The sequence below is a fragment of the Scyliorhinus torazame genome, chromosome 8, assembly GCF_047496885.1.
Source record: "Scyliorhinus torazame isolate Kashiwa2021f chromosome 8, sScyTor2.1, whole genome shotgun sequence".
NCBI lineage: Eukaryota > Metazoa > Chordata > Chondrichthyes > Carcharhiniformes > Scyliorhinidae > Scyliorhinus > Scyliorhinus torazame.
In genome coordinates this window covers 127,945,933-127,960,452 of record NC_092714.1, presented here as the reverse complement: position 1 = coordinate 127,960,452, position 14,520 = coordinate 127,945,933, and the positions used below count along the sequence as shown (strand labels likewise).

At 46.3% G+C, this 14,520-nt stretch overlaps 1 protein-coding gene across 2 annotated transcripts in view; it reads right to left on the bottom strand.

The window, feature by feature from the left end:
• The window catches only part of cdkl5 (cyclin dependent kinase like 5), a 273,738-nt gene that overhangs the window by 223,380 nt on the left and 35,838 nt on the right, over positions 1-14,520 (bottom strand). For both annotated transcript variants that reach the window (XM_072514173.1, XM_072514174.1), the window contains exon 3: positions 7,384-7,418. In XM_072514173.1, the coding sequence (XP_072370274.1) occupies positions 7,384-7,418 (35 nt within the window). The remainder of the gene's footprint in view (positions 1-7,383; positions 7,419-14,520) is intronic.

The following is a 14,520-nucleotide window of genomic DNA, read 5'->3' as shown; positions in this document are numbered from 1 at the left end:
TGGCCACGTTAAATTGCCCTTTAATTGGAAATAAAAAGAATTGGGTACTCTTTAAAAAAAAATAAAAAAATTTTAAACACTGTTTTCAAAAAGGAGTTAGATATCGCTCTTGGGGCTAAAGGGGTCAAACGATATTGGGGGAAAGTGGGAACAGGTTATTGAGTTGGGTGATCAACCATGATCATAATCAATAGCGGAGCAGGCATAAAGAGCCGAATGCCTGCTCCTATTTTCTATGATTCTATGTCTCATGTAGTATAAATTGATGCTCCCTATGAAATTTGGCATTCGAACACCTGTCCAGATGAATGCAAGATGAAAAACTTCAACAGCATGTCACTTTTATTTCAGTAATACTCCAGCAGTAGTCTGAAACATGCATTGCAGTGTCCCCAAGATTTGAGTCATGCCAATCTCTCAGACTGGGTGGGTCCATATGAGAAAAGAATGTATACTTAATGAAGCAAGCAATATTACTTTTGTGATCAGTTATCGGAGTTTAAAAATGAAAGCAGGGGTTTCTGTACCCTTATGAACACCCAGTTGACCAAAAATAAAACTCAGATCATCTCTTACTGCACCAATGTGAACATCTCAACTTCTTAGTTCCAAGAATTCTTGTGGTAGGATTACTACAAAGTCAATTTTTGATAAACTGCAGCCAGTTTCATACCGTGCATCATTACCAACACTGAATAAGGACTACTCAAACTTATTTTACACGGAAACCTGCCGACGACACCTAACCCTCTAAGTGTTTACTTGCTCTTAAAACATTCTTGACTTCAGATTACTTCATCATAATATGTTACAACAACATCTCAAAGCGAGCACCTGGCCTAGTCTGAGTACCAAAATGTCAAGTTTCACAATTTGTCTGCCTCTTCTTCAGATATAACATCAACTTTCTGTGAGAATCCTTCACTATTAACTGAGATGGGAAAAACGCCCTCCAAATAAAATTGTTGATTTAATGACATTCCAAACTTACTCTGCTTAATATTTAAACTAATATATTAAACAACCTCAAGCCTGATACCCAATTTTAAATTCTACTCTAATCTTACTAATAACACATTTCTCAAATTCCAAAGTGCTATAAGAAGTCATCAACATGCATCATGAAGATGCCTGAAAGTTATCCTTTTTTTTAAATAAAATGTATTTTATTACATGTATCAAAACAGGTTACAGCAAATAAACACCCCGGGAAGCATACTTCCCAGCAATCAACTATACAGTCTGTACAGATGCAAGTTTTCCTTTATGATACCGATAAAGCAAAGGAGGATCTGCTTTTAGCTGAACACAACTAATTATCAGCAATCCTCATACACTTTTATAAAGAGTTACTCACAGAGGTACACATTATAAACATGCTTCTACAACCTCCCAACCCACAATCACAGTTTAAGTCTACATTTATTTATAGGGCCACAGGTGAATCAGGAGTCCAGAGAGATACAAAGCACTATATTTGGCACAGGCTTTGCTGCAGGAAAGAGGACATTTTTAGACATGTGTGTGCCATTGGGCTCCACTCCAGACATATGTACCGTCTTCTATCAGCTCCCTCTATCATCCTGCTTAGTTTCAATATACCAACTCAAGCTCCTTTTCTCCTCCCTCAATCTTGCAACTAAAAAAATGACTCCCTCAGTCATCTCCTTGGACAAAAGTCAGCAAAATTCCCTCCACAATCTCATCCCACCTTGTCTTTGTGATCTCTTGCATAATTTCCCCATCTGAACACTCCGTCACTGACTCCAAACTCTTGTACATTTCTATACTTCACCAACCACTGGCAGCAGAGCCTTCACTCCCTCATTTCAAACCTAAAAAACTCGCTCGAACTTTAAAAAGTTTCAAAACCATTTTGATCATATCTTCTAAGATTTTATTTATGGGCTCACCATTCATTCCTTTTTCCTATTTGTGAAGCGCCTGAATATTTCAGTAGGTTAAAAAGACATGATATAAATATAAGCTATTCATGTAAGCATCTATTTAGTGTTCCTCTTCTCCATGAATACACACTAATCACGATGCATCACATTGCTAGCAGCAAAATAGTTGCAAAACAATGGAAGCTCCCAGCCGACTTCCTCAGTTCGACCTTTGATTCAATCAGTCTCCTGCAACTAAGTAAAAGTCTCCTTCTGCTAGATAGTTTGAATATTTTAGGTAATACCCAAAAATACCTGGATGAGTGTATTTCCTTTTTATTACACTGGCATCTACATCATCCCTCTTTCATCTGATCATTTAAAATATTTGAATGCTTGTCAAGTAAACCACTTGAAATTTAACAACATTTTAATATTTATGCATAATTTAATAACCCATCATATCATTATAAATGCAACACCAAAATAAAGGCTCTGAATTGAGCTTTTGTTCTATATTAGATGTTTACAAACTATAGAACATACAGTCAACAGGAAAGAGTCTAACTACCTCCCTATGACATTCAATGTCGAATCCCCACCATTAACCAGAAGCTTAGCTAGCCCAGCTACATACATGTTCTGGCCATGAAGTAGGTCACAGGCTGAGTATTCTGTGGGGGCTGATTCATGTCATGGCTCCCCAAAGACAACCCACAATGGACAAGGCAGAAGTCAAGAATATGATATAATGCTTTCCATTTGCCTGGATGAGTGCAGATCCAGCAACACTCAAGAACCTCAACGCCATCTAGGTTGTCAAAAGGCAACCCGCTGCTTGGCAACCCTTTCACAAACATTCACTCCCTCCACCATTGACGCACAGTAGCAGCAGTATTTACCAATAACAAGATGGATTTGGATGTTTTATTCTCACGTGTACCGAGGTAGAGTGAAAAATATGTTCTGCGTACTGTCCAGACAGATCAATCCAAGCATGAAAAAAACATAGGACCTACATAAATACACAATGCAAATACATAAGCAGCACGATAGCATGGTGGTTAGCACAATTGCTTCACAGCTCCAGGGTCCCAGGTTCGATTCCCGGCTTGGTTCACTGTCTATGCGGAGTCTGCACGTTCTCCCCGTGTGTGCGTGGGTTTCCTCCGGGTGCTCCGGTTTCCTCCCACAGTCCAAAGATGTGCAGGTTAGGTGGATTGGTCATGCTAAAATTGCCCTTAGTGTCCAAAATTGCCCTTCATGTTGGGTCGGGTTACTGGGTTATGGGGACAGGGTGGAGGTGTGGGATTGGGTAGGGTGCTCTTTCAAAGAGCTGGTGCAGACTCGATGGGCCGAATGGTCTCCTTCTGCACTATAAATTCTATGAAATCTATAAACAGGCATCGGGTGAAGCATACAGGAATACAGTACTATTCAGGAGAGAAGACGTTTGAAAGGATCAGATCAGTCCATATGAGGGTCATTCAGGAGTCTAACGGTGGAGAAGAAGCTATTTTTGAACGTATTAGTTCGTGCTCTCAGACTTTTGTATCTCCTGCTCGATGGAAGAAATTAGAACCTGGGTGGGTGGGGTCTTTGATTATGCTGCCCGCTTTCCCAAGGCAGCAGGAGGTGTGGACAAGTCAATTGATGGGAGGCGGGACCGCGTGATGGATTGGGCTGTGTTCACGACTCTCTGTAGTTTCTTGCGGTCTTGGGTCGAGCAGTTGCCATACCAGGCTGCGATGCAGCCAGATAGGAGGCTTTCTATGGTGCATCTGTAAAAATTGGTAAGAGTCAATGTGGACATGCAGAATTTCCTTTGTTTCCTGAGGAAGGATAGGCCCTGTTGTGCTTTATTGGTCGCAGCGCCGATGTGGGTGGACAAGACAGATTGTTGGTGATGTGCACATCTAGGAATTTGAAGCTGTCAACCATCTCCACCTCGGCACCATTGATGCAGACAGAGGTGTGTACGATACTTTGCTTCCTGAAGTCAATGACCAGCTCTTTGGTTTTGCTGACATTGAGGGAGAGAGTGTTGTCATTACACTACTCCACTCGGTTCTCGATCTCCCTCCTCTACTCTGACTCATTGTTGTTCGAGATCCGACCCACTACGGTCGTGTCATCAGCAAACACGTAGATGGAGTTGGAGCCAAATTCTGTCACATATACATGTGTGTATAGGGAGTATAGTAGCAGGCGAAGTACACAGCCTTGCGGGGTCCCTGTATTGAGGACTATCGTGGAGGTGGTGTTGTTTATCCTTACGGATTGTGGTCTTTCTCCATTTGAATAATATTCAACTCCTTTCTACCAAAGTACATAACTTCATATTTTCCTACATTATATTCCATCTGCCAAGTTTGTGCCCACTCACTTAACCTGTCTATATTCCTCTGTAGATTTTGTGCCATCCTCACCACTTGCATTCCTAGCTATCTTTGTTATCTGCAAATTTGGCAATAGTACATTCACTTCCCTTGTGCAAGTCATTAATATATATTTTAAACAATTTTGGCCCCAGCACTGAGTCCTTTGGCACTCCACTAGTTATAGGTTACCATCCTGAAGATGCCTCTCTTACCCCAATTCTCTGTCTTATATTAGTTAGCCAATCCTCTATCTATGTTAATATATTACCCCCAACACCATGAACTCTTATCTTATTAAGTAGCCTTTTGTTTGGTACCTTTATGAAATGCTTTCTGGATATCCAAGTATATTATATTTATTGGTCTCCCTTAATCTATCCTGTGTGTTCCCACCTCAAAGAATTCTAATAAATTGCCCAGGCATGATTTCACCTTCACAAGCCATTCTGACTCTGCTAGATTATATTATGCTTTTCTAAATGCTGTTATTACATCCTTCAGAATGAAATTTAACATTTTCCCAATGACAGATGTTAAGCTAACTGGCCTACAGTTACCTGTTTTTTTGTCTCCCTCTCTTCTTGAATAAGTGTTACATTGGCAGTTTCCTAATCCTCTTGCAGAATTCTTTAAGGGTTCTTGGAAGATTGCTACCAGTGTATCCACCATCTCTGTACCTGCTTTCTTTAATATTCTAGGATTCAACCTATCAGGCCCAGGGGATGTATCAGCCTTCAGCCCCATTAGCTTTCTGAGTACTTCTTCTCTAGTTTTAACTCCTCTGTCATTTCCTGGTTTAGCTCCTTCTTGCTCTTCATTTTTGCAGTGGGGTGGTGGAAACAAGAAAGTGGGGCAGCACAGATTGGTGTTTAGGGTGGTGAGCTCCATCAGATCACAATGGTGGGGCAGTCTACACCTCAGGCTGCCAACACATTTATTTCTATTGTTTTTCTTGCTTCCATTTCTAAAGGTCTTTAGTGTCCTCCCTACTCAACTATTCAGAAATTCTGTTTCGCATAAATGTCTCAACTTTATTTTGATTTCTCTCCTGTTATCTTGTGCTATTATTTCTGCCACCTAACCATTTCTGTTTTCTACTGAAGCAATTTGGAAGACATTTAATTCGGTCTTTCATGCATGCTTCTTCACTTTATTTAAAAAGTAACAAAATAAATATGTTCATCTGCAAAATCTCCCACCTCAGGTCCGCACCTGAAATATTAATTCCTTTGTTCTGTTCTCCACGGTTGCTGCCGAGCGCAAATGCTTCTAACATTGTTTCTTGGTGTTTCAGATTTACAGCATCTACAATTTTATAATACTGCAAAGTCAAGACTCTTAAAAATGAGGAACAGAAAATGCTTTCAACTATATATTGTTTTGCATAGAAACCTACAAAATATAGAAAGATGAGGGACTTGGCTTTGTGCCCATGGCCATCACTCTACTGAACTGGCAATCTCTGCAGCTCTGCTGAAGAAGGGTAGGTACTAAGTGAGAGCCAAGTAAGCCAGAAGTAAAAACCTCTACTTTACCAGAATAATACTGATTGCAGGTTGGATAATTCATAACTAGCAATGACACTCATGATCATAAACAATTCAAACATTTTACAGCCACTAGCAGCATATAGCCTCTCTGTCATGCGTCTCGTGATCTAATACCATAATTTTCCATATGCATTGAGCGAGTTCAATGTGATTGCATCAGGATGCAAAGCACGGTCATAGCATTAGTACAGTGACAGCAAGGATGGCTCAGCATAAAATTCCCATGTTGACCCCCACCCTATCCTGTCAATGCTGTTGCACATTAGAGTGTATGAAACAGCAGGTCTACATTTTCAAAGTTGGCCTGGAACAGTGCACAGTTTGAGTAGGCACAGTTTCAGGATCTGGGCCACAGGTAAATGTGACTTAAAATTAAGAGGGCAAGTCATACTATGCGATTCTCAAATATATTATTGTTATGACAGGTTTGGACCCATCTTTCATTGAGACATTGCGGAGATAAACCTCACAAAAAAATGTCACATCCTCTCCCCAATTTTGACTTCTGAAATTATTCATTTTATTTTACTTCAATGTAAAGGAATAATAAATATAGAAGCAACCAAACAGCTAAAATAATTTTTCCGCCCCGGCAACCTGACCCCACTGAAGTTGAAGATGACCCCCATGGTGTTTTTCCCAGGAACTATTTAGTCAATGCAGTAAGTTGTATTGAAACTAACAGATAAACACAAAGCAAAGGTTTTCAATTTGTGATTTCTTGGTCCTGCAGTTCAGTTCTTAATTTATTTTCTTCCCTCTATAAACGAAAGTTCTTCATTTCCAGTACTACCCAAAAAAGGAAATTAGACAGATATTTACTTTCACTTTCCTGAAATTAAATACAATACAGGCAGTCCTTGACTTGATGACGTCCAAGTTACAACAAACAGCACCGACAACATTTATAATTTACACCCGGTTTCAGCTTTACAACACCAGTTTTGACTTTATAATGCCACAACAGCGAACAGTTGGTCTTTACCAGCTGTTATGTTCCTTAACCTTCCGCCTTTCGCAGCTTCATGAAAGATAAATTGCTTCTCAGATATAGACGGTTTTGCAAACTTTCACATGACAAAATCCCCAGTTTAAAACTAACTGATTCAGTAGAAATTGGAAAGTCGGATGTCGGTTTACAAAACGTTCGAGTTTTTTTTAAACATTTATCATAACTGGTTTTCTCTTCAAACCTACAAAACATCAAATAAGAGGTGACTATATCTCTGTTCATGGTTCCGTGGTGACAGGTTGATGGAAAGGGAACATTACTTTACAGCAAAATTAAGGTTCTGGAACCAATCCCCCATTTATAACATTGTTATTCTGGGAAAATCGGTTCCGACTTCCTACATTTCGACGTAGCTGCTATGCTATTTCGTTGTTGATAATCTGAAATTTGAATCCTATGATAAACTTTAACGTTAATCAGAACTAGCTCATTCTGTACATTAAGCATAATTATATAACATAATTACATTACTGGATGGATTGTATCAATAGAGCAATTGAAATGTGAATTTTACATTTTAATGATAAGTTTTTTTTCCCAAATAAATTACTAACCTTGTGCCTGCATTTTAGTACCACCCCATAGGCTCCTGTAAAAGAAAAAAAATATATGCCTTAGGTTATTGAAATAAAACATCTTAAGCGTCTATTTTCCCCCCTTTTTGTTTCTTTACTCCAGAGGCATTGATTCATTGGCAGGTTCCAAATCCATGGACACTGACCATGTTCCAGTATATTGCTCACATGACATTATACATACAGCCGATTAACATAGAGTCATACAATCTCAGGCAGCATCAGAAGCAAGCCCAATCTTCTTCTCATCTGATATTCACCCAAACCCTCCACACACACACACACACACACACACACACACACACACACACACACACACACACACACACACACACACACACAGCAGTAACTTCCCTTGTTACCTTCTCCTTCCTCCTGGTTCCTGGACTGGCCAGCTTATTTATAGTAGGAGTTTCTCCGCCCCCCTCGTTGGGGAAGTTCATACTCCCATAGGATTGTGGGAGAGTCATTAGTCCCCAGCCAATCGTCAGTAGGCAGGTTATAACATCCCTCCCCCCCAAAGTCCAAGGAATCCACCGTAGGCCCTGGCGAAGGAAGGCGTCGAACTCGTTTGGCCGCAGGCCGGACGCCATTTGCACGCGGCGCTGGATCTGGCGACGTATAACGAGACGGAGACCGGCGCTTCCGTGATGAACGGCGCGGTTGTACATCCACGGCCTGTGGACCCGAGGATTCCCCCTCTGATTCATCCTGTGTCTCCATCTCGGAGTCAGAGTCTGCTGCCTCCGTCATGTCAGCGTCTCTATCCCCATTCGGTCCCGTTTCGACCTGCGCAGGCTTCGAGTGAGGCACCAGTGGAAGATTTGGAGGACTACTTTCCCTTGTTTCTGGTCTTTGCCGCTGTTGAACTGAGCTCCGGGGGCGGGGAATCTTTTGCGGGGATGATCTTCTGGACCGGACGTGGTCCACATGTTTTCGCTGGAGACGACCCTGGGCTTGCACTTGGTACGATATAGGGCCCGTTTGGCGAAAGATTACACCAGGAACCCATTGGGCACCACCAGCAAAATTCCGCACGAATACTGGGTCACCGGGCGCAAACTGCCGAATCAGACGATGCCGAGACAATCCCGGTCCCTGCCGTTCTTGTGTGCGGCGTACTTTTGCGCCAATGTCCGGGAAGACCATACTAAGGCGGGTGCGAAGTCTCCAGCCCATTAGGAGTTCTGCGGGAGCTACCCCAGTCACTGTATGGGGGGTGGTCCTGTACGTAAACAAAAACCGAGCTAATCTCGTGTCCATTGATCCGGAAGACTGCTTCTTTAGGCCTCTTTTGAATGTTTGCACTGCACGCTCTGCCAACCCATTTGAAGCCGGGTGGTAAGGGGCAGTGCGGATATGGCGGATGCCGTTCATCTTTGTAAACCTGGCAAACTCCTCACTCGTGAATGGAGTGCCATTATCCGTGACCAGCACCTATGGGGAGGCCATGCGTACTAAATGATAAACGCATTTTTTCAATTGTTGCGCAGGACGTTGTCCCCTGCATCTTATGCACCTCCAGCCATTTGGACTGGGCGTCAATTAGCAGAAGGAACATGGATCCCTGAAAAGGGCCTGCGAAATCTGCATGTAAGCGTGCCCAAGGCCGCCCTGGCCATTCCCAGTGATGTAGGGGCGCAGCCGGCGGAAGCTTCTGATGCTCCTGGTAAATGGAGCAGTTTTGGGCCACCTTCTCAATGTTGGTGTCGAGGCCTGGCCACCAGACATAACTCCGGGCCAACATTTTCATCTTGGTCACGGCCGGATGCCCATTGTGCAAGTCTGATAATATCAGCTCCTGGCCTTTTTCCGGGACAATCACACGCGTCCCCCACAAGAGGATGCCGTCTTCCACGCTGAACTCTGACAGCTTGGAGGAAAATGCCCGCAACTCGCCTGGGAGCTGTCTATGTTGCCCACCATACAGGACTATGTGCCGAACCTTTGACAAGACTGGCTCCGTCTGGGTCCACTCACGGATCTGTGATGCCGTGACAGGCAAGGTGTCCATAAAATTTAGGGTTGCGACCACCTCACCGGTCGTGGGGGTCGACATGGGGCCGGTCGATAAAGGCAATCGGCTCAGTGCGTCGGCATTTGCTATCTGCGTACCTGGTTTGTGCTCCAGAGAATACTCATATGCAGCAAGCAACAAAGCCCAGCGCTGGATCCGTGCCGAAGCAATGGGCGGTATTGGCTTATCCTCTCTGAAGAGTCCCAGCAGAGGCTTATGATCAGTCACGATAGTGAAATGGCGGCCGTACACATACTGGTGGAAGCGTTTCACCGCGAAAATCACTGCCAGGCCCTCCTTCTCGATCTGCGCGTACTTTTTCTCCGCTGCAGTCAATGTGCGGGAGGCGAAAGCTATCGGTCGCTCGGCCCCGTTCTCCATCTTGTGGGACAGGACAGCCCCAATACCATACGGGGATGCATCACATGTGACGAGCAAAGGCTTTCCCGGATCATAGTGGGTTAGTAACCCAGACGACGACAATTGTTGCTTTACCCGCCGGAAAGCGGTTTCTTGCGGCTGACCCCAAACCCAGGTGTGATTTTTCTTTAGCAGCAGGTGCAAGGGGGCCAGCGTAGTTGCCAGATTGGGGAGGAACTTCCCGTAATAGTTTACGAGACCGAGAAAAGAGCGAAGATGCAAAGTGTCAGTCGGGGCGGGGGCATGTTGAATTGCGCGCACATTCTCTGCGACGGGGTGCAGACCCTCGCGGTCCACCCGATAACCTAGGTAGACTACTTCTTTTGCCTGAAATACGTACTTTGTGTGACGTAAACGGACTCCAGCCTCCGAAAGGCGTCTAAGGACAGCCTCCAGATTTTCCAAATGCTCTTGCTCCGACGTCCCTGTAATCAACACGTCATCTAGGTAGACAGCCACACGTGGTAAACCTCTCAAAATGCCCTCCATAACACGTTGAAAAATTGCGCATGCAGAGGATACTCCAAAGGGCAACCGTGTATATTCATACAGGCCCCGGTGTGTGTTAATTGTTACATATGGTCGGGAGGCAGGGTCCAGCTCCAACTGCAGGTAGGCGTGACTCATATCTAATTTTGTGAATGAGAGTCCGCCTGCAAGTTTCGCGTAGAGATCCTCTATGCGAGGCATTGGGTATCGGTCGAGTCGGGAAACTGTATTCACTGTAAGTTTATAGTCGCCACACAAGCGAACTGTGGCATCTGGCTTCATTACTGGTACAATTGGTGCTGCCCAGTCAGCAAAACGGACGGGCCTGATAATACCCAAACTCTCCAAACGAGTGAGCTCCCCTTCTACCTTCTCGAGCAAAGCGTAAGGCACTGGGCGCGCCCGGAAATAGCGCGGCGTGGCTCCTGGTTCAACTTGGATACGGGCTACGGCCCCTTTTATTTTCCCCAAACCAGGCTGGAATACCTCTGGGTATCGTCCTAGCACCTCAGTCAACCCTCCAGAAACTGTTTGGAGGATGTGCTGCCATTGCAACCGCAAATGGCGCAACCAGTCCCGACCCAGCAGGCTGGGCCCATGGCCACGCACTACGATAAGTGGGAAACGCCCCTCCTGGCGTCCATAGACAACAGGGGTCATTGTAGTTCCTGCAATGTCCAGTGGTTCCCCCGTGTAGGTGGCCAACCTGGCCTGTGAGTCAGTTAATGTAAGGGTCTGTATACCCTGCTTGATGCGGTCGAATGTCCTCTGGGCGATCACGGAGACCGCTGCGCCAGTATCCAACTCCATCTCCAGCGGGTGGCCATTGACCCGTACTGTCACCTTAATGGGAGCCACACGGGGAGCTGCCACACAATGCAGCTGCAGGCAGTCGTCCTCCGTCTCCACGTCCTCAGGAGTGGTCGCCGCAGGTTCATCCACATGGAAGGTACGGCCTCTGGGCTGGTCCCAGTTACGGCCCCTGGGCTGGTCCCAGTTTCGGTCGGAACAACGGCGCCTCTGGCGTCCCCAGGACCGCCGTCCGCGACGGGGTCGGCGCCTACAAGTCTGACACGGACATGGCTCCTCATCCATTGGCTCTGGAGAAGGCTCCCTTCGGGGAGGAATGTCCGATGGCCACTGGCGTCGGTCTGGTCGTTGCCTCGCCCAAGGTACCGCAGGAGTGCGGGGGGACGTTTTTGGGCGGAAAGGGTTGCGCTCCAAGGCATACACTTCCATTCCCTGTAGCTCCTGTACTCCTCGCTCTGCGCTCTCTCGGGACAAGACTATTTGTATTGCCTGTTGAAAAGTCAATGTTGGCTCCGCTAACAACTTTCTCTGGGTGGCAGCATTGTTAATACCGCAAACCAAACGGTCGCGTAACATTTCTGACAAGGTCTCACCATAGTCACAGTATTCCGCAATCCCGCGTAGCCTGGATATAAAAAAATCGGCAAGGGATTCTCCAGGGGTCCTCTCAGCGGTATTAAACCGGTAACGCTGGACTATCGTGGACGGGGTTGGGTTAAAGTGTTGCCCCACTATATTCACAAGTTCGTCAAACGTTTTGGTGTCCGGCGCAGCTGGGTACGTAAGGCTCCTAATCACCCCAAACGTATGCGGCCCGCAGGCGGTGAGCAATATGACCACCTGGCGCTCGTTTTCAGTGATATTGTTTGCCCGGAAATAGTAATGCATCCGTTGTATGTACTGGTTCCAGCTTTCCAGCGCAGCATCAAAAACATCCAAACGTCCGTACAGAGGCATGGTATAATAGAAAACAACTTCCAACCTGTATCCAACAAAAATCCAGGGAGGTGGCTTCAGCAGTGTAGACAGCTATTCACTTTTACCTTCGTCGCCAGTTTTGTAAGGGCCCCGAAGAATCCAGCACGAGTTTTAAGGATACAAAATAATAACGTTTATTTACTATAACAATATATACATAACAGTAGCAGTAACTTCCCTTGCTACCTTCTCCTTCCTCCTGGTTCCTGGACTGGCCAGCTTATTTATAGTAGGAGTTTCTCCGCCCCCCTCATTGGGGAAGTTCATACTCCCATAGGATTGTGGGATAGTCATTAGTCCCCAGCCAATCGTCAGTAGGCAGGTTATAACAGGGAGGAATATCAATATATTAAAAGAAACCTTCAACTGGGTCAAATATACCAGTTTCTTCATTGCTTTTTCAATTCTTGCCAAATTACAGAATAAAAATTCATAATCAGTTACTGAACGTAACTTTACCTTTCCGAAGTAAGGAAAAATAAATGAATTAGACATCACAACTTGCATTGTTTCCTTGAACTCAGTCTATTCCTGAATTGCACTGACATAATCAAGCAGACCACCAAACAACAATTGAAGAAATAGCCCAAGGGAACCCCTGGGAAGGATCAAGAGAACAAAATTAGAGTAGAATTCCTGATAACATATGGAATTTATGACCTGAAGTAACAATTACATATATACATTTGTCAGCTTTTCATGAAATACAAGCTTAAATATCATTAAACCTTCCCCAACAAACTAGATTTGGGAGCAGACAGTGGGCGCAATTGAACGGGACAAGTTCTCAGTGCCGTAGCAAGCGAGGTTTCCCGCAAGTTCCTCAACGGCCGCCATGGTGAGCTCCTGATTACTATCAAACGGCTCTTATTGCAGCAAATGGTCCCCCATGAGCTTCTCAGCGGAAATGGCCTATTCGCTCGCTGATTCACCTGGGCCCTCGCTCAGCAGCCCCCGGTAACGAGGGAGAGCCATACATTACCGCAGCTCCAAACACATTCTGGACAGCACGCTGCCATGCCACCGCAGAGAACTGCACCGCGCTTCAGGGATGCTGACCTGACCAGGATGCTGGATGCGGGACGGGACATCCTGTTACCACGAGGGAGGCAGAGGGTCAGTCACAGGGCCGTCAATGCCGTTTCAGAGGCAGTGGCAGTCAGTGTGGGCATCCTGACCAGGAGGACCGCAGTACAGTGCCGGGAAAAGACCAACGACCTCCAATGGGCCACATGGGTAAGCTGACTCTGGCCTCCTGGCACCAGTCCCCCGTGACACCACCCTACATCTAGGACCCACTTGGTCACCCATCTTCCCCCCCACCCACCCAGATGCCCTGTCTCAGGTGAGTTGCGTACATCTGACAAAATGATCCTTCCCTCTCACTGACCACATGTCCTTCCTCCCGCAGGATCTCCACCCAATGGAACCGGGCCATCCGGGGCTGTCCATCCCCCCACCACCAAGAAACCACCTTGGAGTAGAGCTCCAAGGTCACCACCATCGATGGGTCACGGCTGTCATCAGCACCCTCCACAGCGCAGACACACATCTCGGGAGGCAACATTAGTGGACAGGCTTCTGGGGCACGATCTATGAGCAGCTCAGTTGCTGATGCATGTTGGTTAGAAGCAGGGGCATCCAAGGGAGTCAGCAGTCGGAGGTCAGCTGGACCGCAGGACGCTGCAGAATCCAGTCAGATGCTGAGCCTTAGGACCAGGTTATTCCAAGGCTGATACAGATGCAATGACAAGGCCGTGAGATTCAGGAGAGAATTTCGGCAACACACCGGCAAGTGCGTAGCCGATTGGAAGAGTCCCAAAGGCTATGGGTGCAGGAGATGCCGCTAGCAATGTGTGGCACCGAGGCCAACACTGATAGGATGGTGCCCGCAATGGAAGGCCTGCAGCATGACTTCAGGGCCATGAGTGCTGGCGTCCAAGGAATGGCGCAGTCAGTGACAGCCATGGCTGAGGGCCTCGACAGCATGCCCCAGTCGCAGGTGGACATCGCCCAGACCATGCACACCATGTCCCAGACACAGGTGGATATTGCTCAGGCACTACAGAGCATGTCGCCTAAGGAGCATCGCCGAGGGTGTCGACACCATGGCGCAGACAACAGGGAGGCACCAAAGCTGACCGGGCATGATGATGCAGAGGCCATGAAGCTCACTCCAGCCACCCATCAGTCCCATGACGATCCCCAGGGTCCCACAGGTATCGGAGACAGTGCTGGAGGCTGGCCCAGTAGCCTCCGCCGGGGAGACGATGGCAATCTCCATCTCACCCAAATCCCCCTCTCCTGCCAGCAGTGCATATCAAGGTCAGCGGGCAGAACAGGGTGGCACGACACGGTGACGCAGTGGTTAGCATTGCTGCCACACGGCACCGAGGACCTGG